The following is a 25,451-nucleotide window of genomic DNA, read 5'->3' on the forward strand; positions in this document are numbered from 1 at the left end:
TTCCGCAGTTCCTATTTTTTTTTTTTTTCCCCCTTATAAGACTGTTTCCACAATGGCCAAAAACAGGGCCCAGTAAAAGTCAACAATCATAAAAGAGTAACTGTTGCTAAAAGTAATTTCAGCACAGGAGCTCGCGAGTTTACCCCGCCTCCAAAAAAGCTCGAGCTCCGCCCCCATGGAGCCGCCCCCCGCCCCCCCCGAAAGCCGCCCCTGGGAGGCCGCGCTTACGCTTTCCGGGCGGTGCGCGACGCGCTCGCTCCGCCCTGCCAGCCCCGCCCCCCGGCCCCCCTCTCCCTCCCTCAGGAGAGCCAGCGCGCACGAACTGGGGCATGCGGCGTCAGGGACGCGGGGGCACCTCATCCTTCCCACCTTCCTACACTGTTGCTACTTTTCGATGTGAGACATTCCAGCTTCTCATCCCCTTCCGTGAGTCCCTCCTTTCCTCTTATTAGAGACCCCATTCGCTCGACGGGCGGCCACCGGCGCAACAGCTTTCGCGCCCCAAACAAGAAGAGCGCGTGCGCGCACACGGGCGGACGCGGGCGCGCGGCCGTCGGGTCCCCGCGCTCCCTCCCCCTCCCGCTGCTGTATAACTTGACTGGCTTGGAGGAGGCGCCGCCGGAGTCGGAGGGCGGGGAGCTCGGAGGAGGGAGCTCGAGAGTTGTGGAGACTAGTGACTGGGAGAAGTCGCAGCCTGCTCCGGTCGGCTCCTTCCCGCTCCCCGTCTCTCTCTCTCTCTCAACACACCTACTCCGCCTTCAGCCCCAGCCTGCGCCCTCGCTCCTTTTCTCGCCCGGGGGCCCCTGCCAGTCACTCTCCGGGTTTCGGCGCGGCGGGGGCGCCCCGGGGGTGCCCTCGCCCTCCGGGTGCGGGCGGACGGGCGGCGGGCGGGATGTGGCGCCTGGTGCCCCCCAAGCTGGGCCGCCTGTCCCGCTCGCTGAAGCTGGCGGCGCTGGGCAGCCTGTTGGTGCTGATGGTGCTGCACTCGCCGTCGCTGCTCGCCTCTTGGCAGCGCAACGAGCTGGCCGACCGGCGCTTCCTGCAGCTCAATAAGTGCCCGGCGTGCTTCGGTACGAGCTGGTGCCGCCGCTTCCTCAACGGGCAGGTGGTGTTCGAGGCGTGGGGCCGCCTGCGCCTGCTGGACTTCCTCAACGTGAAGAACGTCTACTTCGCGCAGTACGGCGAGCCCCGTGAGGGCGGCCGCCGCCGAGTGGTCCTCAAGCGCCTCGGCTCGCAGCGCGAGCTGGCGCAGCTCGACCAGAGCATCTGCAAGCGGGCCACCGGCCGGCCCCGCTGCGACCTGCTCCAGGCCATGCCCCGCACCGAGTTCGCGCGCCTCAACGGCGACGTGCGGCTGCTCACGCCGGAGGCGGTGGAGGGCTGGTCCGACCTGGTGCACTGCCCCTCGCAGCGTCTGCTCGACCGCCTGGTGCGCCGCTACGCCGAGACCAAGGACTCGGGCAGCTTCCTGCTCCGCAACCTCAAGGACTCGGAGCGCATGCAGCTGCTGCTGACCCTGGCCTTCAACCCCGAGCCGCTGGTGCTACAGGTAGGCGCGGAGACCGGGCGGGGGGCGTCCTGCCGGGAGGGCCGCCGGGGGAACGGGAGTCCTGAGAAGCGGCCCCGCCCGCGCCCGTCGCCGGGTCAGGACCCTGTGCGGCGGACGTGGGGAGGGGGCGGCGCTGGGGGGCCCCCTGGCACTGTGAGGGATCGCGGAGGGCCACCCGGCTGCTGGAGAGTCTGCTCTTGTCAGCTGGGCGCGGGCGCATCTCGGGTCTGACTGCGGATCTTTCAACGCCAGAGGGAGCGCGTCTTGTACGCTCGCAAAATGTCTCTCCGCCGAGTTTCTTTCGGCTCTCCTCCCTGCCTTTCTGCTTTGATCCGCCGGGGCTTGCGCTTCCGCGGCGCAGTGTGTTCACGAGCCCTTGGACCTTTCTTAGTTCTCCAGTGTTTGTGTACCGCGTCTGGTCTCGTCTTCAGCACCCCGCGCGGCTGGCCTCACTTCGGCCCCAAAGTCTTTGTTTTATTCCTTAGCTCATTCACCTGGCACGTCACTGGGGCCGCCAATTTGGGGACAGACTCGGGAGGATGAGGTCAGAGAATGGGGACCGGGGTCCGGGGTGGGGTCAGTCTGCGAGCCGTGCTTTGGGTGGGATTAGAAAGAGGAAAAAGTAAGGCCCGTTGGACTTGCGGCTGCGAGGCTTTTAAGGCCAAGACGGACATTTTCATCCTGAGCCTGTGACCTGCTCTATTCATGCGGTAATTTGGCTGCAGGAAGGTGAAATGTTAGGCCAGGGCTAGAAAACTGGGAAAGGAGAGTCATCTCTCTTCTAGCTGACTTATTGGTTCTTTCGTGACTTTATTTTGAAACCAAACGAGCCTTTTAGGGGAGTAGGTTGGGATCTTTTTACCGGTGGTGGCAGCCAAAAAGAAAACAAAACCTCTCAAAGCTGTGTTTACCTTGGGAAAAGTTGCTGAGTTTATCCACATTCCCACTCGCCTTTAGTGCAGTGTCCTTGGATAGTGGTTGCAACTGTTGGGGTTTTGATCTAGCCTGATAACCGCAGGGAAAGTTACCTTGCTCATTTTCCATACCAGTTGTGCTGTATTTCAAATACAAAGGGGAAAAAAACATGACGTAAAATTAATCACAAGTAATTTTGAATACTTCACGCCCTTTCGGCGCTGCTAAGAATGTCGCTGATGGCTGGGGGCGTTTTACAGGGGTGCATTTTTTTTTAATCTAAAGTGCATGAATAGGAATGTGCAGTATTCATTTATATTGCTGGCTTTTCTCAAGTTCTCCGCTGCCCAGCTTAACTAAGAGAAACCAGCATCGTTTGATTAGTTCAGCCAAATAATTTTAACACAAAATAAGTACTTTGCCTCCAACAAAACCGTAGTAAATTTTAAGTCGTCGTAGGATGTATGTAACGGGTCATTTAAAGTACAGATTGTATATTAAATGGTGCTCTCTTTAACAGTGAATGGTATATAAAACTGGTTTAACTTTCCTCGAAGAAATTACATTATTCGGTAGTTCCAAAACTAGTCAGCCTCTAAAGTTTAAGTCCATACTTATGATACGTACATTTGATTTGAAAGTTTTTTTCCATTTAAGCTGCTTTTTCTCTTTGAGAAATAGATGTTTATGTTAGCAAGGTTAGTCCCTGGAGAAAGCTGTAGCAGTATGGTTTGCTAGGCAGATAGTCTCTCAAATTCTCTGGGACCCAAAAATTTAGTAAAGAGCTATCTTAGTAATATACATTTTCTGCAACTATAATAGTGGCTGCATATTGAAAGGTTTTTATCAGTTAATTCTACTTACATTAGAACCAATATTTTAAGAACGTTGTATATCCAGTTCTATAAATGTATGGCATTTTAATATGAGAAACGTTGACATTTGATTTGCACTAAGGTAAATCTGCTTTATTTGGGAAACCTAGATGTTTTTGAAGCTTGAAGTTGTCTTGGTATTTTCAGTTTACTTTATAGTTGAGACAGTCAAGTGTGTACGTACGTATATCTTGTTTTCTGATGAACTCTTCGCTTAAACTTTTTCTTCTTCTGTTTTCATCTTTAGTGATAAAAAACTTTTTTAAAAAATCAGTTATATTTTTGTAATTTAAGCTTACTTGACACAATTGCAGTGAGCAGGTGGCTAGGTGGGTTATAGGTTAAGAGTTTGTTTTCAGTATGTGAGGAAATATATGTATCAACATTGTTGACTGTGATATTTGTAACTTGAAATTTTAATTTAGTTCTATAGCTGTTTACATGCTGTGTGAAATATAAATTTGGGGTCTTTAATACCAGTCAGTCATTGGTATTTTTTTAAAAACTGTTGAACAAACAAGTAGAATAAGAAGACTTATTTTTAAATAAAAGATCTTCATGGAGCTGCTACTTACTTTACAGAACCACTTAATCTTTGGTAAAAACTAATGAGTTAAGTATGAACAATATAATTAAAATTTGATGACAGTATAAAACCACTGAAGTGAAAGGAATCTCAGAATTCTTTGGTCAAGTACAAAGATTGTTATACACTAAGTCACATCATGATGTTCATTACTTTTTGTTAGCTAGACAGACATACACAATTTTAGTATTTATACAGGTTTCTGTGAAACTGTTAATAGCTGTTTATGGTAGTATTAGGATATTAATTGATAATGGTAGAAAAACTCACTCAGATTTGGCTCTCTATATATTTTGGGGTTCATGTATTTTTAAAAAATATTTTTAAGGGTACAAGTGTGTGTTTTACAGCTTGAAGAGGAACTTGCTTTTTTTTTTCTTTTCTGTTTTTTTTTTTTTCCAGGAGAGGGAGCTACTTATTGAATTTTTGGACAGTTGATAACAAACTAGATTTTTCTTATATTGCCCCCAGATTAACTACTTGAGAGAAAAAGTCTTTTGGATTGAATTCATCAAACGATTCTTAAGAAAAGTTCCAATGTAGGAAACATGCTTCCAAAAATAAACATTTAAAAATCTCTTTTGATAAGGTACTAAAGAAAAAACTGAAAAGTGTATATTAATTTAACCCATTAAACATGCATCTTCTGATTTTAAGAAACAGTAACAAACTGAAGTTTCTGTTATGCCTTGAAAGGAGCCATGAATGGTCTTACATGTCTGCAAGATATGTTATGGACATACCTTACCTATGTAAGGCTATACAGATTTGTAGTATTGATTTCCCAATATGAAATGATACAGAAGTACAACTCTCTTCCCATTGTTAGATAGTTTCACTAGCCTTCAGCAGGTTATCTAATTCTAAGGAAAGTTGTTCTGCCATAGAATTATCTTCTAAAAAATTTTTATAAGCATCAAGCAACAAGATAATGCTAGGATCTTTTTTTTTTTTTTTTTTACATGAAAATCATTTATATTGCTATACATTAGCACTGACCAACTGGGATCTTTATTTTCTACTTTTTCTCTTCACATTTTTACTTCACCCAGAGGTATATTTTAATTACAAGTATGCTAATCTTACCAGAAAAAAATGTGGAGAGGAACTATATAATATTCCTATGGAATTTTTGGAATAGTCAGAAATTGAGGTGTTGAAGTATTTGGCAAGATAGCAGGATATTTTCTGTTACTGATAAAATTTCTACCAGTATTTGTACTTACTTATCCTTGAATTTATAAAAATTGTGTGTATAAGGGAGAAAAATGCTGTCTGGATTTCCTGAGGCCCAAACTGTCTCTCTGACGTTATGACTTGGAGATAGTGAAGATGGTCTTGTTTATAGAAATAAGCAAGCTCTTGGTTGTTTGGGGCAAGGAGGTGGGAATTTGTTTTATTATATTTGTAGAACTTTGTCTTAAATTTTCTGAATCATGGTTTTAATGGGATTTCCTTAATATTTACAGTGTGTAAGTATCATTGTTTAAGCTATAGATTTTAAACTTTTCATTTCTATTCTTGTAAATGACATAATACATTGAAAGCATTTTATGTAGTGCCTCATGCATAGTAAGCACTCAATAATTAGAGTGCTTAGATATTAAATAAGTGACTTAATTAGCCAATGCATTTGATTAGTGGTTTTGAAGCTTGTTTGGAATATGAATCACCTTAAAAATAGTTATGATTCTGAATATCAACCGTATCTTTAATTACACTGATTTATTCCATTCCTACATTACAAGATGGATTTTATAATTAAACTTTGAGTGAATGTTGTTGTTTTTGTCCTTAAAAATAATTTCTATAGGAAAAGAATGTACTTTTAAGATGCACTAAGATGCAGTTTTTGATGTAAACAGAAGATTATGGCCATTTATCTAATTGTCTTACTTTGGACCAGTTGATAAACTTTTTATGGGACTCCCTTTACTTAGCTATAAAGTGAGACTACTGGATTAAATTCTTTTCAGCCCCAACATCCTGTGACTCTCAAACTCTCGACTTGAGAAATTATTCTTCTTCTGAGCTTGATTTTAACTGGTGGGTTTAAGCTCATATAAAAGGGGGTTGGGGGTTTTTGTACTTGATCCCTACTATGGTTTGGAGGCCAGGATAGATAGTCCTGTTTCAAGCTTGTCTTCCTAGCCTCAAATTTTTACACACATGAAATCAGATTAAAACAAATCAAAATTTGAGACTGCCTTTAAAGGAAACAAATCTGGAGCTAAAGGTAGCTAAGGGTCTTGTGGGGTATTGGCACCTAGAAAGGATGTTCCAGACTTTGTCACGGGAATTTCTTTTCAAGCCACAGTTTAAGGGGTTACCTCCTTTTCTCCTCCTGGCTGCTGCTGCAGTAACCGTACTCCTGCACTCCCCGATTTAGGTTTCAGAGATGGTTCTGACTAGGTAGTCCTGAGTAGAGCACTTTTTATCTAATAAATGAATGAGCTTAAATCTAGAGGGTTTTTTTTTTTTTCCTGTTTTTCTTGCTTTTTATCTGAGGTTTCATTGACACTTGATTGTGCTTCTTGACAAAGCAAACAATAAAATCTGTGTAACTCAGGTCCAAAAAAGAAGGAGACTTTTATTTTGGAAAGATTATAGAAACAGTCACCCATAGGAAAGCACCACTTCCAGATCAGTGGAGCAAAATCATTTGACACCCTAGCCTATTTTCTGGATATGTTTATATCTTTTGACTATTATTAGTTCTGAGATCCTTTCTGTACTTTTGTCTAATCTTTGAACTATTTTCCCTCGTATTTCCATTGCTTGCATCAGCACATATTCCTCACATATGTTGGTGGGGGGTAGAAAGCTTACTTTTGGGGGATCTACTTTCTGGACATAGGTGGTCAGTTTCTCAGTGGCTCATCAGGCTGGTTTTTATTCTTATTTTCTGGCTTATGTCTCTGGTCTACTTCCTATATTGCACTTATTGCTGCTGACTCTTCACAGAATGCTGACACGTTTTCTTTCTTTACTTTTCACTCATTTTGTATCTATTAAACTAACATGGCCTTAGAATATAAGCCCTGCATTTTTCCTATCCATGCAATGAACTTTAGTAAATGATCATAAACTGTCTTGAGACTGTAAATTATTGGTGTAAGATGAGGATAGTTATTCATCCTGGTCATAGACCTTGAAAGGTTTTAAATTATGTAATCAAATTTTTTATCCAATTTTTATGTCTTTTTGTAGATTATAGGAGGAAGTTATCTGTAAAATACCTGGAAGCTCTTTGGACTTACATAGCCCTGGACTTAGAGTCAGAGGAACTGAATTTTGTTTCCTCATTTGCTAAATAGTCTGTTATAAGGCATTTGGATTGAAACCTTCTTTCTAGGCAGCTACTAAGTAGCTTAGCTGTGTAGGAGGTAGGTATATAAATGGCTGATTACCATTAGTTATTATGCTATCATAATAAGCCCTACAAAAAAAAAGGATATTGTGCACCCTGTCAGGTGACTCATTTAGGGAGGGACATCTGGGTGTATCTTCATAAGAATGGATACCAGGGAAGATTTCACAGAGGAATTGAATTCTGAGGATAAATGGGATTTTGCCCGTAGATTTGGGAGGTGGGGGTTTGGGGGGGCCCAGGAGGTGTGGTGAGGACAGTATTGAGGTAGCGTTCTGTACTACCACAAAGTTGTTGGGTGGCAATGAACAAGTCACTTAATGTTTCAGACCCTGAGTTTTTTATTCAGTAAAATGGGAATGTTAATACTGATCGAAAGGATTATTTTAAAGGAGATAGGATTATTCAGATAATATACGCAAAATACCCTTATTTGTGAAGTTTTTTACAGTATATTATTACTTTGCAAATCAGCTTATTCCATTTTTAGACATCTATAGTAAACTTCCTTAGTACAGTGTTGATATCTTAGAAATATGTAAATTTTACTCTTCCTGTGGCAAATGTTCAAATGTCACCACCCTTACGTACACATACACACATCATAAATACCTATGTAGCTACTGCTTCAGGCTGTAGTTTTTTTGGAATAGTAATTAAAAGGGGGTTAGGGATTTGTCCCATATGATGAATAGAGTGAATATTGTATGAAACATGGTTTTTCGTAAGGATTCACTAATACAAAGCAAATAGTTTAATTTTTCTCTGTAAATCATTATTAAGCGTAATAATTTTGTTTAGTACATTGATGAATGATAATTTTAAAACTAGAGGTTAAGTCTGGGTTATTTCTAGACATTCTTAGACTCTGAGATAGAATGTTAAAAGATTTATTATTTGAGGTAAGTTTGATGTTTCAGGGTCTTCATAATTTGCTCATTTGGAATTTTAACTATGAACTGAAAAGATCTGACAGGAATTCTGTAACATTGCCCCGTAGTACTGGGAACTGACCTATATGCCCTTAGGGTACAGTAAAGATGACACGCCAGGGCACAGTTTGTGCAGTCTTTGCTTTCTGGGGCATTAGATGTGGGCAGCAAATAGAGAACAAGGTAATCTTAGATTTTACATACTATGAAAAGATTCCTATGATGGAGAATTGGATTGGGGATAGAATTTTAAATTTGGTGGTTAGAATTCAGTGACATTTTAGCTGAGGTGCGAATGATGAGAAAAAGCCAGTGGTGCAAAGTTCTGAGGGCAGAGTGTTTTTAAGCAAGAGGTATGACAAATTCGGAGGCCCCAACAGGATCAAGCATGAGAGTAGCAAAGTATGGTAGAACACAAGATCATAGAAGTAGGCAACGTCCATATCCTGTATGGCCTTGGAAACATGCTTAATGAGTTTAGAATTTTGTTTTCAGAGCACTGGGAAACAGTAGAAGTGTTTTTAGTCGGGCCTGACTTGTGGAGAATGGGTTATAAGAAATAAGACAGGAATCAATCAGAAAGGCTTTTGCACTGGTTTGTAGGAGAAAGCTTGGTGGTTTGTATAAAGGTGGTTGCAGTTGAGGTTATGAAAAGCTGTTAGACCCAATATGTTTTGGAGAAATAGCTGACAGGACTTGATGGTTGGGATGGGTTACAGTATGAGGGAAAGAGAAAAATAAAATACCTCCAGGGTTTTTGGTCCGAGCAACTGTTGATGAGGAAGCCCAGAGAAGGAATGGCTGTTGGAGTAGGGGGAACCAAGAGTTTTGTTTTGGCTATGATAAAGTTAAGACAACAGGAATACAAATCTAAAACCAGGCACCAAGTATTTAATGCAGAGATAGTATGTTCCTAGCAGGTATTTTGCTTTACTTCTGAAGGGCTGTGTTAATTCAGTTAAAGGGAAGGGGGGAAGTTAGTATTGTTCTGTTGGCAGACTTTTTAAAGAAATCAGGTCTTGACTAAAGAAAGTAATGTAGGTTATTGGGTCCAAAAGAAGCTGCTTATATCTTTTTATTTTTTTCTTTATTTGACATTTTGTTTTACTGAAAGTAAATATTTGAGTATAGTGTTTCTAGGTATATCTTTCAACTTAGAAACATGGGTCACAGTTGCTGGTTCTCATGAGGTAAGAAAGGGTCAGTTGAGATAGTTAAATATTTATATATTTAAAATTTTACATTTACAATTTGTGGCCAAGTAATTTGTTTTGTTTTTTTTTTTGGTGTGGGAGAGCATTTCTTAAGCTACTCATTCTAAAAGATGAGTTATTTCTGTTAAACTTGGTAGATTTTTTGTTTTTGATGTGTTTTGACGTTAGTTTCCAATTTTAGATACAGCTGTTGGACATGATATTCAGTGAAATAACACAACCATGCTATTTTCAAGGCATTGCTTAATATTGTTGGAATTCTAGGTGGGTGGAAATGGCATTCAGAAAATTATTTAATGAAATAAATGGAACATAGCCTGTGACTTGAAAATCTTGAGATTATTAAGATTCTACAGTATTTGCAATGGATTTTGGCCACTATTGGGCAGTATAAATTGAGAAGCTGAGGTCTTAGAGAAATTTTATCAAAAATTAGGTAACCATTAAATCATCCCAGTAATTTTACTATATTTTCCCTCCAGACAGTTCACAAAACTGTGAACACATTAGTCTGTCACCAGCGCATTTGACTAATCTCTATGAACAGCTGTTACAACATGCGTTACTACAATGGGATTTTGTTCAAATTTTGGCTTTTAAAAATAATTTTGAAGCTCAAATTGAACCTTTAAGCATTTTCTATGCTTTTAATAATTTACTTTCTAAAAATGTTCTCAAGTTTAAATTTGCGTGTACGTGTAGAAATGCCAATTCTTTAGAAAACCTATTAACTAGATTTTAGATTGCATGTTTTGACTGTTAATGGATTTTTTTTTTCAAGTCAGTGTCTTTTTACTAGGAATTTTCTCCTTTAAAAAAAAAGAGCCAGTCTTGTAACACATTTCCTTCTTAGGCGAACTGCAAAGTTATATTCCTTTTAATGGAATGTTGTGAGATAATAAATGGCTATAAAATACTTTATGTTTTTTGTATGAAAGGAATTCGGATCTTTTAAACTTAGTATGCAAACTCTACTTTTGGTCATGTAAGGAGAGAAAAAGATAATAGAACACAAACTCTTTAGAGTTGACCTTACTTTGTTCTATCAGTTTTTCTTATACATCCCATATCTCCTTTTTTGGGGACTGTGTTCTGATATAATAGAATAAAATGACCTAATTAATCTGGTAGGACAATGGCTATTGATTAAAGGATATTGTAATATTGTAAAAACTTGTTTTTCGGAATGATGTTATATACCACAGGATATTGACTAACTCCAGTAAGTAAGATGTTTCTGAATGTTAAGGCTTGGACACATACTTTGTTTTTTCATGGCATGTGGACCATGTTGAGGAGTTTGTGTTTTGTTCTGTAAGTCCCAACGTGATCTGATCCCTACCTCTCTCTCCAGACTCCATTACCTCAAGCAATTCCCTCCTCATTTCACTGCAGCTGCTTTGGATTTTTTTCAGTTCTGAGAGGACAGTTTCTGGCTCTAACATATGCCTCCAACATTCTAAACTGCCTCATCCCCAGTCTACGTAATATTATACTCATCCTTTAGATCTCTCCCTAAGTAGCACTTCCTTAGAGAGACTGCCCTTTACCACACCATCTAAAATAGGTCCCTACTCTTCTTTCTCAACATATTGTATACTTTTCTGTGATTTGCAACAAATTCCATAATTTATTACTTATACATGTTTAATAATCGTCTTCCTAACTCAGGCTAAAAAGCCTTCCTTAGAATAGGGACAATGTTTTATTTACAGCTCTTTACTTAACATTTCATGATGGAGTTAGGCTAGATCTAGGATTTTTTAATTCAAGATTTGTATTTTTTCATTCCACAGTAACTGTCTCACTGCCTTTTACTCCAGCTGCTTGTAGTACTCAATGAAATGTGGGTTGACCTACAATCCCTTATCTGTAATTCCAAATTTAAAAATCTGAAGAAAAGTAGGTTTCGTCAAATTAAAAACAAACAAATGTGAAAACACGAGGTAATTTATGTGCTTTATCCCTCTTAGGATGAATAAGCTTATAGTATTTTTGCACTGTAATATGTTTTCTTGTGAGGTGCTACCCCAGACTCTCCTTGAGGCGTTGCATAATATGAGTATGAAATATACGTACTGTAACCGTTCCAAAATCTGAAAACTTCTGAAACAGAGGGATATTGGATTGAGGGGTTGTATTAGCCTGAGTTCACCTCTTAACTACCTGTGTGACTTGAAGCAAATCACTTAAACTAGTAACTACCTGTGTGACTTGAAGCAAATCACTTAAACTATGCTGATAAAGTTGAACTGTATTTACAACTCAGGTACCCTCCAAATCTAGAATTCTTAGATTTCACATGACCATTTATTGGTCACAGAAAGTGTCGTGACATTTGGTTTTGATCAATAGATAGGTGATAGTTATATCAGCATTTAGAATTTACTTTGTGGTGCTTACCTATTATAAATGAAAATCAAATTACAATGCTGTGTTTATACATATTACCAAGTTTTAAATTTTTTATATTTTTAGTGCTTGTGGGTGCCCTATACATTTCTCATAGCATTGAGCCTTTTTAAAGTTTGGTAACTAATTTATACATTCCTTTGTAAATTAAAAACTACTAGAGGACAGTGAAGATAGATTTCTAGTTTAGTCGTTCTTGGCTACGTTTGGAAGGTGTTCATTATTTGTAGATGCCTTTCAGTAGGCGGTTTGCAAACAAGCATCTCTATTGATGAATGTCTGGACTTACATAAATAGGAAGATTTAAACAGGAAGTATAAAAATGTTTTGGTAAGCAATTCTTTATAAAGCAGTAGTAAATTGTACATTTCATACTTTTTTCTTTGATCTTACATTGCCCTGACGAATATGGGGCAAATATTATTCCAGTTTTACAGAGGAAGAGACTAAAGCTCTAAAAAGTTTTGGCTTTGCCACCATCACACAGCTAGTGAGATGCAGAGGTGAAGGTGGAACTCAAAAGCTAGACTTGTGATATCAAGTCCATTATTCTGCTCATATACTGTTTTACCCTTTAAATATAGAAATTTTATGAAATATTATATACCTTAAAGAGTATAAAATATTAAAATTTTTTCTTTATTGATTATATATGTTTTATGTCACCTTCATTTTATTTTCTCATAAAATGAAGATGATCCTAGTGGTTTTGTTTGTTTCTGAAACCTTGGCTTTAAGCTAAAAGATACCTAGACATGATGATTTATCTTAGGTTTCATATTCACAGTACTTTTTATTATGTAAATTAACAGTGAAGGCATTTAATGTTGCTTTAAATCTTAGAGTTAAGCATGTTTGACGTGATACTTAAATTTCCATTTTTAATTTTTAAATTGGTAGTAATACTCTGTAGACTTTCTTTGGGTAGTCACCCACTCAATATAAAAAAATACAGTAATAGAGTAGTAAATATATTGTTTTGTAACTATTATGTACCTTTGTGTAATCTTAAACTAATAGTTATAAAAACTTCACATACTACACTTTATGACATATACATTCAAGCCTGATGAAAAGCCCTGAACAGTTAATTGGAGTGCCTCCAATCCAATTAGAATTTAAACCATTCCAGGTTTAAAGACTCTTTCCTTCACATGAAAAGTGTTTGTAAACATTTTTTCAGTAGTAAATAATCCTGTAAAATACACACATTTTCTTACACAGCTCAATATCAGAAAAAACCAAACAACCCAATAAAAAATGGACAGAAGATCTAAGTAGACATTTCTCCAAAGAAATACAGATGGTCAAAAGACATATGAAAAGATGCTCAGCATCTCTAATTATTAGAGAAATGCAAATCAAAACTGTAATGAAGTACCACCTCACACCAGTCAGAATGACCATCATCAAAAAATCTGCAAACAAATGCTGGAGAAGGTGTGGAGAAAAGGGAACTCTCCTACACTGTTGGTGGGAATGTAAATTGGTGCAGCCACTATGGAGAACAGTATGGAGGTTCTTTAAAAAACTAAAAATAAGAGTTGCCATATGATCCTGCAATCCCACTCCTGGGCATATATCCAGAGAAAACCATAAATTCAAAAAGATACACGTACCCCAGTGTTCGTTGCAGCACTATTTACAGTAGCCGAGATGTGGAAGCAACCTAAATGTCCACCAATAGACGAATGGGTAAAGAAGATGTATATATACACCGTGGAATATTACTCAGCCATAAAAAAGAATGAAATAATGCCATTTGCAGCAACATGGATGGACCTAGAGATTATCATACTAAGTGAAGTAAGCCAGACAGAGAAAGACAAATGTCATATTGATATTGCTTGTGGAATCTTTAAAAAAGAAAAAAAAGATACAAATGAACTTATTTCCAAAACAAGAGGAGACTCACAGACTTCGAAAACAAACTTATGGTTACCAAAGGGGAAGGGGGGGAGGGATAAATTAGGAGGTTGGGATTAACACGTGCACGCTACTATGTATAAAATAGATAACCAACAAGGACCTACTGTATAGCATCAGGAAATATGCTCAATATTTTGTAATAACCTATAAGGGAAAAGAATCTGAAAAAGGATATACATGTATAACTGAATCACTGTGCTTTATAATTGAAACTAACACAATATTGTAAATCAACTATACTTCAATAAAAAAAAATTAAGTAAAAATAGAAATAAAAATGAAATACACGCATTTTATTTCAGGTTACTTTAAATTGTGTGCCTGTTGTGCTACACAGTTTGAAAATCTGATTTTAAGATTTTGTTTAAAGAAAAAAAATGTGGACCTCAGCAGTATACTTCTTATCCTAGCTACTGTGTTTTGTGCACTGTGGGAGTTGGGTAGTCAGGAAGTCAGAAGTTGTGTTTCTTATTGCTTGATATATTTAATAAATCCAAGCAGTAACCTCTTAAAAGTTTGTCTCTCAAACTCTCCTTCATCATGGTAATTTGATTCTAAGCCAGAATTGTTTTAAATACAAATTATAAATATTTTGGCTTCCTTGAAGCATTTTCAATAGAATGCTGAATAGAATTCTGTTCTCATTAATGAAGTCTGACTATTTTGACTACACAATGAACATTCTTCTCATGAGTAAGTGATGTGGATTCATTTGTTAAAGTTCTTCCAAAAGATTAGGTAGCAAACTGTATGAAAGAATTGTAGTGCTCTTCTTAAAATGAGGTATAACAGGATTTCAATTAACGTTGTCAGAAATTACTGTATGAATGTAAAGTTGCTCAGTATGACATTTGTTCATATATTTTATCATCTTCCATGAGGGACTTGAGTAATGAAGTGTATATCTGACTGTCGTTTGCCAGTTGGAAAGCCTCCAAAAACAAGGAGGCATTTGTACATGTGCAGAGGTTGGCAGGGTTCCCTTTTCTCCTGTTGTCAAAGACCATTTTATTTTCACAAAGATATGTTTGTATCTGTTCTACAATATGGCATGTGAATAATATACCAATAGTGTATGGAGGAGTTTTTTCGTTTACTTTTTGCACGACAAAACTATGTAATCTCACATATTTACTTATTTTCAGTGCTTTCATTTATATGTCAGGTTTTATACATGAATACTTCTGGGAAATAGTTAAATCTTTTGTAATCATTTTGTCTAAATAAACTTTCAAGGTTGTGGAGGTATTTTAAGTTGGGAGGAAAGGTTGAAAATAACATGTGGTTAGCAGTTTTTGCATGTCACATTGGACGTGAGCAATCTGTCACTCTTCCCATTGCCCACAAGAAATTTTAAAATCTCAGGTAATAAGATTAAAAATGTACTTTCCTCTGATTATTAAAGAATCAGTAGATATTGTCTCTGAACAAAATTGAATCAATTCATTTACTATATTTAAAGATTCATACTATCATATCTAAATTTTTAATTTACATAATTAGTATTTTATCACAAAACTCCAGATCTTAAAATTTAAAAGAAAAAAAAGGTATATGTACCAAGAACAAATACAGTTATTGTACATTGATAGAGTTGAAAGGAAACACAAATGAACATAGGTAATTATGGATGAAGTTTGGTTCTAAAAATCTTTTTTGTTTTAAAGTTGATAAAAGTTTTAATGTAAGGGTATTATTGAGTTTTGTCAATTTTATAAAAGCTCAGGGTAAAATTACTTACTTTTCTTGAGAGGCCCAAGAAGAGCCTCATCTCCAGCTCTTGTATGTAGATTGTTCAATTTTTAGCAATAGAAGTAGGCTACATTTATATTCTGTAGTGTTTTGCTTTGTTTCCCCTGAAGTTTGTGTAAACATCATCTTTATATAATTTCTTCCCCCAACTTAAGGAAAGGTACTAGACTGAAAAATGTCTCTTAAAAAACACCTCTGGTCATGTGATCTTCTAAAAAGTTGTTTAAAACAATACTTCTCACCCTTTTGCACTCCATTGCTCATCTTGTAGTTGGGTGTTTTAGCTGTGGAGAGTGAGTACCTTAGAATAAGCCTGCCATTTTACTTAGGTTGAAAATGACTTGTTCATGATCCTGGAAGATTTTTGTTTTAGGTTGTTAATCTTCCTAGTAGTTATAAAATCCATTAGAAAATCTTGCCAAGATTAGGAGAATAAATAATTTTGAAGTTGGGTTTAAGGTGAATAGACAATGTGATGGCACTGGAAAGGGAAGCAAGACTAACTTGGGACCAGAGGTACTTCAGTAGAGATTGCATTGGTAGGTTATCAGATTGCTCTTTACCAACCTTTGGGTATAGATAGAAGATACTTCCCAAGAATCCTTCTTGAATTCCACGCCTGCTTTCCTCTGGACTAGATAAGGCCCCTATTAAAGACTTTCTTAGGACCTGCCCCACCTTTTAGTAACTAACACTTATCACACTCATAATTATTTGTTTGGTATATGTTTTTTCTTCTAAAATTTTTATTTTAGAGACTATGTAGTTCACTCTTATTTCCAGCATAACACAGTGCCTGGTGCCTGGTAAGCACTTGCTGGCTAATAGGCCTACAGTCCTATTCATTCAGAAGAAAGGATTGGTTGATTGTACTTACAGGAGTCAAAAAGGTAAAGGAAAGCATACATAGTTTTAGATCTGGTAATAAAGAAGGTGTCTTGTGTTTTGTTGATCAGTTTGGTTCTGAGATTTTGATAAGAAAGACTTACTTTATTTTAGCTTTATGATGTAATCTATTAAAAAATGTTCACGTCCATGGTAACGGTATGAGTTAAAGAAGAAATAAAGTTACTCACAGACATTGAGAACAGACATGTGGTTGCCAAGGGGAAGGGAAGGAGTGGGGGAGAGATGGACTGGGAGTTTGGGGTTAGCAGATGCAAACTATTACAAATAGAATGTATAAACAACAAGATCCTACTGTGTGGCACAGGGAACTATATTCAGTATCCTGTGATAAACCATAATGGAAAAGAATATTTAAAAAAAGAATGTGTATATATGTATAACTGAATGTAAATCAACTATACTTCAAGAAAGAAAGAAAAAAAAGTTGATCTCTATTGAACTGTTGAATATAAAAAGAAAATCCAAGCTCATGCCTAGTAGAAATCCCTACGGAGGATCTGGGGTAGACCTAGGATATCTTCATCAGAATCTCTTATAATAAGATAATTCTTTTGTAGAGTTTTCCATCTGATGAAGGTTGGCCATTTGCAAAATATCTTGGAGCTTGTGGAAGAATGGTGGCTGTAAATTATGTTGGAGAAGAACTGTGGAGTTACTTTAATGCACCATGGGAGAAACGAGTTGACCTCGCTTGGCAATTAATGGAAATAGCAGAGCAGCTGACAAACAATGACTTTGAATTTGCACTCTACCTCCTGGACGTCAGCTTTGACAATTTTGCAGTTGGTCCTAGAGATGGAAAGGTGATCATTGTGGATGCTGAAAATGTTTTGGTTGCTGACAAAAGGTTAATTAGACAAAGTAAGTATATAACTTTTAGATGTTCTCTATGTCAAAATAATGTGTACATTTATGTGAAGCAAACTTTTAATTTCCTCCTTAGAGGGCAACCTTGCATCTTTCTTTGTTTTATTTGACCAGTATCAGTAAACAAATACTGATTTATTATACTTACACTTGTACTCTTAGTCACAGTTTGTCCTTATTTAGAAAATATCTTTCAGGTTCAAATGGATGCAGATATACTGTCTCTGTGTGTGTGTGTGTTTGTGTGTGTACACACATGTCTTTTTCATACTGTCTGCTTTATGCTGTGGTTTAGGATCTAATGCAGAATTAAGTTTTTATATAGTTAAAGGCTACAAGAGAGACTATACTGCTTTTGTGGAGTCCATATTTTTCTGTGGAATCTCTTACAGTGATATTCTGTGTTTCATTGTTCTGTGAGGTCCCTTCAGTGATTTTTTTTTTTTCTTTTTAACCATTTAGATGATTCCTAGCACTGCAGATCTCTAACTTTGGTCTGACATTATTACGTCTCGTCCAAAACTTTGCTCTCCGTTTATTTATGAGCTCTTCAAAGGATAGGTGGGCAGAATGGCTCAAGTGTTTTGAAAATTAAGTGTCATAGGAATTTTAAAGTTTCAGGGACAAAGCCTGTAGTTCTATAACTAACATACTTAGTAAAAAAAAATCCCGAAGGGTTGTTATTCCATGGTGAAGGTCTTGTATTCTTAATCCCCTCGTGTCATATGGGGGTCTGTTGATGAAGAGACCAAAAATTTGTGGCACCTACGGAATGCAGTGAATGTAACAGCAGTCTATTAGGTTTATATTTTTTACATCAGCTTGATCTTGTTAAATACTTTATTTTTCTCAATGCCTTGATCTGATTCCATACTCACGAAACTACTTTCTGATCATTTCTTGACCTGCCATGTAGATCCTTTCATGGGGAGTGGATGCCATGCTTTGGAGTGCTTCATTTCCTACTTATCTCTTCCTACATTTGTGAATGTTGTAGCAGCTTACACCATGCTTTTCTTTTTCAAAGTGTACAATTCAGTGGTTTTTATTATATTCAGAGTTGTGCAACTTGCCTAAACTTTAAAACACTTTTATTCCAGTATTCGTAAAAATAATATTTTTGTAATTTTTTTTTAATATGGGCATTCCTGGAATACATGTTACAGTTTTATACCAACTAATTCCTGACCTTGAATGAATACAATATAGCTTCTGTATTCTCGCATTTCATACAGTGAGCATTGCTCCAGTGCTACTTTAGCTCTGGCTAATTCTTTTCAAATGTCTCATGGTAGGGCTGTCTAAATAGACACTTTGCAAAAGGCCATATTTAGTTATTCACCCTCTTTTCTGAACTCTTGTAAATGACCTTTACAGGGAAATTGTGATTTTGTTGTGGCAACTCCCTCAACGTCCTTCCCTTTATCATCTAAACTAGTAACAACAATACACATTCATTTTTTTCAAACAGAATAGATCCTTCCTTGAGAAACTGTTGCATCAGTTATCTTCTTCAACTTTCCACCCTCCTCCATAAAATCCAATTTTTCTTACCTTCCCCAAAACAAGTATGCATAAGATTCTTTTCTGCTTTCCCAGCATTTTTAAAAGTACTGCTTACTGCCTGTCTCTGCTTCCTCAGCCTCCATTCATTTCTCAACCCATTAAACCTGACTTAGAAGACTGCATTACCATCTGCAAGCACCCAATTGGCAAATTCGTGAAGTGACTGATTAGTAACAACTTTCTGAACTTCTTTCCTCCTTTGGTTTCCTTCTATTCAGGTAGTTCCTTTTTTAAAACATAAATCTGATCTTAGCACTCCTTTGCTTAATGCTTTTAATGACTTCCCATGGTTCTTCGAGTAAAATTCGAACTCCTTACAAGAGAACAATCTGTGTGACTTGGAGCTGTTCTGCTTCATTTTTAACATCCCTCCACTGCCCTTAATGCTTCAGCTACAGTGGCCTTTTAGTTTCTTGAATGAACCTTTCCACTGAATACCTCACAGCTACTTTATATTACTCTGTATTTATGTATAAAATATTAACATTATGTTAATAGTGTCTGTCTTGTCATCTAGTTAGAACCTCAGACTTTACTCATACACTTCCCTGTTAATTTTTGTCTCAAATGTTTCTACAATCTGGCTTTTTTTCCTGGACCATCTTAGTCCCTCCAGTCTTCAGCTCAGATTTACATTTCTATTGGACAAATCATGGTCATGACCATCCAAGGTACAGACTATTTTCTAGCCTTATCTGTACCGCCTCCCCAGTTATCTGTCTCATGCTCTAACCACAGTGAATTTATTGTTTCCTGAACCAGCTGGACCAATCCCTTAAATCCATGCCTTCTTACATACTGTACCCTGGGCCTAGCATGCTGTTTTCCCTCTTTGCTTTTCAGACTTGCTTATCTTTCAAGCCCTAAATCAGTTGTTCTCTGTGCAGCTTTCTGCAGCCCCAGGCACAGGTACTGCTTCCTCTGCACTCACGTCGCACTATGTCATACTTCTGTGTGGCACTTTTCTCTGTATCATGGAGAGTTTCACTCTACGCTGAACCTTTTAGCAGCAGGGACCTTGTCTGATCCTTCTGCCTGGCATTGGTGGACTCCTAATAAACATTTGTGTATAAATTAATATATTTAAATGTTTAATGTTACACAATTTTAAGAACAAATACTGTGTTAATTAGTCAAATGTTACATTTTGGGAAACAATAAACTCTTAAAATGTATTTTTCTCTTTCTCCTTTTTCCCTTTTCACAGATAAACCTGAAAATTGGGATGTATGGTATGAAAGCAAATTTGATGACTGTGATAAGGAAGCTTGCTTATCATTTTCAAAAGAAATTCTTTGTGCTCGTGCCACTGTGGACCACAATTATTATGCTGTTTGTCAGAACCTCTTATCCAGACATGCCACCTGGCGTGGCACCTCTGGAGGACTGCTTCATGATCCACCAAGTGAAATTGCCAAAGATGGCCGACTGGAGGCCTTGCTGGATGAGTGCGCCAACCCAAAGAAGCGCTATGGCAGATTCCAGGCTGCAAAAGAACTGCGTGAATATCTAGCACAATTAAGTAACAATGTGAGGTAGTCTATGGTGAACTTTTCTTTGCTTTGCTTCATTTAAATAGCACTGGCTAAAACGAAACCACCAAAACTTATCTGGAAAAATGAAATTTGGAGGTGATACATTCAGAGGATGATAAACTTGCACTGATAGATCTTAATGTTAACATCCATCAAAGTAAGACATAATTTCAAAAAATCACATGATGCTTCTGCAAATAAGTTTGTTCTTACACTTTGGAGGCTTGAGCTATCGTTAACTGCTTTATCCCCTGAATGCCTGACTGGATTAATGAGTATTGTTAAGCTATTGGAAATGAGTCTGATAGTTATGTTGGCTTGTGTATCAAAGGGTACTTGGTACTTGACTTAGTTTGCATTATGATCATGATTTTGTGAATCTCTTGTATTCACTTTGAATGTCAAGTTAGATTGGCCTGTTTTATAGGCTACTTTTTCCTTCTGATGTGTAGGTTTGGTTTTTTTTTCCCATTTTTATGTTTTTAATTAAATTTACACATTCAGGTTACTATAGGTATTCATTTACATCTGGGCTAGTTTTCATTCAGTGCTGTGTGGTACACATTTACCGTTAGGGCAGGATTCCCAGGTTTACTGTTTTTTCAGAAAGCTGAATATTTTATTATGTAAATACATTTCTTCCCACTTTCTGTGTTTTCACCATTGCATGAGATCATTTAAGGTTGTTTAACAGTTACATCCCTCTATGCCAATAAATTATAAGTGTACACTAAACATGAACTTTGGCATATGTTGCAAAATGTCATTTTTGTCCCTTAAAAGGCTTTAAGAGTATACTAGCAACCTATACCTTGATGTTAATTTGATTGAGGGAAAAAAAAAAAAACCCAGTATTTTTTAAATGCTAACTATTCCAGGATAGTAATGCATATGCCAAAGAAATATTAGACCTAGTCCTATGGTTAGATTTTTAAATTGGTCACCTACCTATTTTTACTATCCTACTCCCAGTACTTCAACTCTGTCATTATTAAATTCATATCTTCCTGATTATTCTTTTACATTGAAAAGTCAAGCTACTGCTTCCAAACATATGTAACTTAAAGATGTCGTACCTTTTATTCATTGGTAGTTTTGCAAAAGTCAACGTGGTAGTCATTGTTTGAGTTTAATATGGCATCATAACTTTTTATTTATTGATGGACTAATAATTCTTACTGTAAAGCAGACAGGTTTAGCCAGTCTGTCCAACTTGATCTTCATTACCCAATTGTTAACCATAAAAAACATCAAATTTAAGTATATGGATAAAAGTTAAACGTGTAAGATTTCTGTGGGCTGTTTATTTTAAAGTTACAATATATTTATAAATTGGCTATCTATTGCTAACGTAGGTGATATTTTTCTGTTTGAAATTACAACTTTTGTTTACCGCAAAGTTTGGTGTAGTGTGCAGTATTTAGTTCTAGACTGATCTTATTCTAATCAGAAAGTGATTAAAATATGCACAACCAAAGCCAAGTTTTTCTTTTCTTTTTCATTCATTCAGCAACTATTTATTGAGCATCAACTCTGTGCCAGGTACATTACTAGCTGCTACACACTGTCTGAACATGACATATGGTTAAGTAACTTTAAAATGATTATCAAAGACTTTAATGTGGGTATTTCTTAAGTTGAAAGAGCATTCATTAAATTGGGATGATGCTTTCACGTTATTTTACTGTTGTGATGGAAGTTGTACCTGTAACCATCTACAACTGGGTTGCTACAAAAAGAGCAGGAGGAAATCAATAAAGTTAATCCCAGTTTAAAAACTGGAAGAAGGGTAAGATCTCTTTGTTGTGAAGTTAAGTTTTATACATCACTACATTACATATATCAACTAGCCCTCAAAGAAATATTTAAGTGCTGGAAATTTTACTAAGCTGACTTTTTACAACTTTGGAAAACTTTTGAGGGGAGTAGGTAAAATTACTTGTCAAACATTCGCCTCTTATTCAAAACTTCAAATAAAATACACATTTTCAAAATGGAGCACCTTTTATATTTGATAAGTATTCATTACAAACCTTAGAATGCCAGTCATTAGAGGAGTTGTCTTTCTGTGGTTTAGCAGACACTTATCTTACTTTTTGGAAGAGTGATTGTGATTGCAGAACAGGAAGTGAGAAAACACTGCCAGCAGTGATTGCAACTTGAGGTAGTTTTTTATAACTACCATTTCCCCTATGAGATTATGTGTAATTTCTTTTATCTTTGGAAAAGTTGAGGAGAAGATAGTAAAAGAATTAGGAATTTAAAATTACAGGGAAAAATATGTATGTGAAAAGCAATAAATATTTTGTTCACTTTGCTATCAAGATGTTCACTATCAGATATTTATTATACAGCAGCAATTTATATTTTTAATCATTGCCCATTAATAGACGCAGTAAAATATTTTTGAATCAGACATTTGGGGTTTGTATGTGCATTAAAATTGTCTTTTGTACTGTAAGTTACTGCTTAATTTGAATATTTTATCAGAACTGTCTCCCTGTGCCTTTATAATATAAAGTTGTTTCTACAACTTTTAATGATCTTAATAAAGAATACTTTAAGAATCACACTTTTCAGACTATCTCTTAACTTCAAATATACAGCTTTTTCTTGAATGGAAAGTGGGGTTATATAGATAAGTTTTTTTTTTTCTCTTGCATATATTTTGATATAATTTTCAGAAACTTATCTGGTTGGGTGTGATCTGAACTTAAGGTATGTTTGTTTTCTTCTGTTTTTCTGTAGTAGTTGGTGACTTTTTAAACTTTTACTACTAAGATGGGATAGTGAACTGCATTATGGAATTTTTCAGATGTATACAAGAGAATAATATAATGAACAATAATAAACTGTGGTTATACTAATTTCAAAAGTTAGCAATGGGTGGCCCAACTTGTTTCATCTGTACCCCAGCCTACTTGCCCCAGCTTATTTTGCGAGAGATACCATTTGATTCAGCTGTGCACATTAGGCATTTATTTTCTCCTCCAACAAAAATTTCACATCTAAAACCTTAATACTTCAATATCGCCAAAGCAAGAGAGCTTTCAGAAACTCAAAGATGTTTTCTCAGAAGCTCAAGATCCAACTGCAGGGACTTTAAACCACTGGCGATATGTACATGGAGTAATATGATGATAAATAAGGATAATAACTGAAATGCAATGAAATTCATTAAATATGTAACCTATGCATTCAAAATGATAAACCTGAACAAAAACAAAACAACTCAGTTACCTTTGGAAAGATGTTGAGGAATTATTCTGAAAACTGGAAACCTGGAGAGAAAGAAGCATTTATCCTGCCTTACCCCAGGATAATCAAATAACTGAGGGGAAGAATTTGTAGAATTATTCTAGTTAGTATGCAGAAGGAGTATTGTTAGAATCACCGTTTTTAAATTCCTAATGAATTGGCAAGAGCTAGGCAATGCACATCAGTGGCAGCTGAAGCTATTAATTGAAAAGCTGATGAGGAACTTTGGATGAATGGATCTGAATGGCAGCACCTGATGAACTCATTGGTTAATCTTAATGTGTCTTCTAATACAACTCAATGAAAAAGTACCCAGCACCACCTATGAAGTGTCTTGACAGGGAAAAGAAAAAAAAGCCTGAATCTGATCAAGCCCCTAGATCTACCCATTAATGGGAAAAACACAGCACAAAAGAACATGGTACAGAACACCATGGGCATACAATCAACAAAATCCAGAACACAGGGAATTCTACAGGATAAATGACTTGGCTTTGTTTAACAAATTGCAAGGAAAAGGAGGGGGACCCTATACGTTGAAAGAGACTTTAGTAACAGAAAGTAAATGCAAATGTCACCTTTGTATCCTGATTTGAACAAATCTACTTTAAAACCAAGTGGAAACAGAAATTTGAACAACTAAACAATAAGGTGGATGTCTTGAGTAACCTCATCTACTTTAATTTTGCACTTGCCTTAATATGTGGAAAAACCATAAAACTACCTATACTAAGTCTAAATTTGTCTATATGTCTAAATTCTGGATAAAGGCATTTTAGTTCTTTTTTTTGAAAAGTTATTTGCCCATGGTCACAAAAATAGGTAGTGGCAGACCTCGGGCTCAACATTGATGTTCTCGTTGACTTCAACACTCTCCTGTACCATGTGGCAACTTTTAAGAACCAGAAGCATATAGTTGAGGACAAGAGCATATGAATATAATTGCATAAAACGTTTACATCCATATCCTCAATTTTTAATAAATTAGTGGAGGGGAAGATTTGTGAGGGCAAGAAGTAGAAAAATCCCAATTAAGATACAGGGTAGGGGAGGGGGAAGAGTAAGCTGGGACAAAGTGAGAGAGTGGCATTGACATATATACACTACCAAATGTAAAATAGATAGCTAGTGGGAAGCAGCTGCATCGCACAGGGAGATCAGCTCAGTGCTTTGTGACCACCTAGAGGGGTGGGATAGGGAGGGTGGGAGGGAGACGCAAGAGGGAGGAGATATGGGGATATATGTATATGTATAGCTGACTCACTTTGTTATAAAGCAGAAACTAACACACCATTGTAAAGCAATTATACTCCAATAAAGATGTTAAAAAAAATTTTTTTAAAAAAAGGTAAAAAAAAAGGAGAGATGGGGGAAAAGAGTAGAGAGTGAGAGAAATAAAAGGGTAAGATCTTTTCTACTTTGACCTTGAAATGTTAGGCCTCATAGATCTATATAGATTAGATTACTCTTCCCAACATGAGTTTACTAATATATTCTGTCTCTAGGGATCTACCTCAGCCTTTCAAGTTTTTTTTTTTTTTCCCTTTCACCTTTCTTTATCCTACAGATAACTGGAAACTGTACCTCATGCCTTATACTCCCAAGTTCTAAGACTATATAGACCTATAAGAAAGTCTGCCTTGTAAGGTGACAGACCATTAAAATAAGCTCAACATTTATGCAGTCAGGCTTGGGATTTTGTTAATTTGTTTTCCTTTTAGTTGTATATCTCAGGTGTTTCGGTGACTCAGAATACTGAAAGAGGTCACCTGTAGGCTGTTA

The 25,451-nt window shown here is 37.2% G+C and overlaps 1 protein-coding gene across 1 annotated transcript; it reads left to right on the forward strand.

Moving 5' to 3' along the window:
• The first annotated feature begins 295 nt into the window (after nt 1–295).
• On the forward strand, nt 296–22,983 carry DIPK2A (divergent protein kinase domain 2A). The gene is made up of 3 exons (XM_028167999.2): nt 296–1,549; nt 17,001–17,304; nt 20,084–22,983. The coding sequence occupies exons 1-3, from the start codon at nt 893–895 to the stop codon at nt 20,413–20,415; spliced, it is 1,293 nt and encodes a 430-aa protein (XP_028023800.2). The 5' UTR covers nt 296–892; the 3' UTR covers nt 20,416–22,983.
• The last annotated feature ends 2,468 nt before the right edge of the window (nt 22,984–25,451 follow it).

This window comes from Balaenoptera acutorostrata, chromosome 4 (assembly GCF_949987535.1).
Source record: "Balaenoptera acutorostrata chromosome 4, mBalAcu1.1, whole genome shotgun sequence".
Lineage (NCBI taxonomy): Eukaryota > Metazoa > Chordata > Mammalia > Artiodactyla > Balaenopteridae > Balaenoptera > Balaenoptera acutorostrata.

Coding starts and splice junctions, on each gene's coding strand:
- DIPK2A (XM_028167999.2), top strand. CDS start 893: ATGTGGCGCCTGGTGCCCCCCAAGCTGGGCCGCCTGTCCCGCTCGCTG. Junction 1,550..17,000: donor CCGAGCCGCTGGTGCTACAG/GTAGGCGCGGAG, acceptor ATTCTTTTGTAG/AGTTTTCCATCTGATGAAGG. Junction 17,305..20,083: donor CAAAAGGTTAATTAGACAAA/GTAAGTATATAA, acceptor CCCTTTTCACAG/ATAAACCTGAAAATTGGGAT.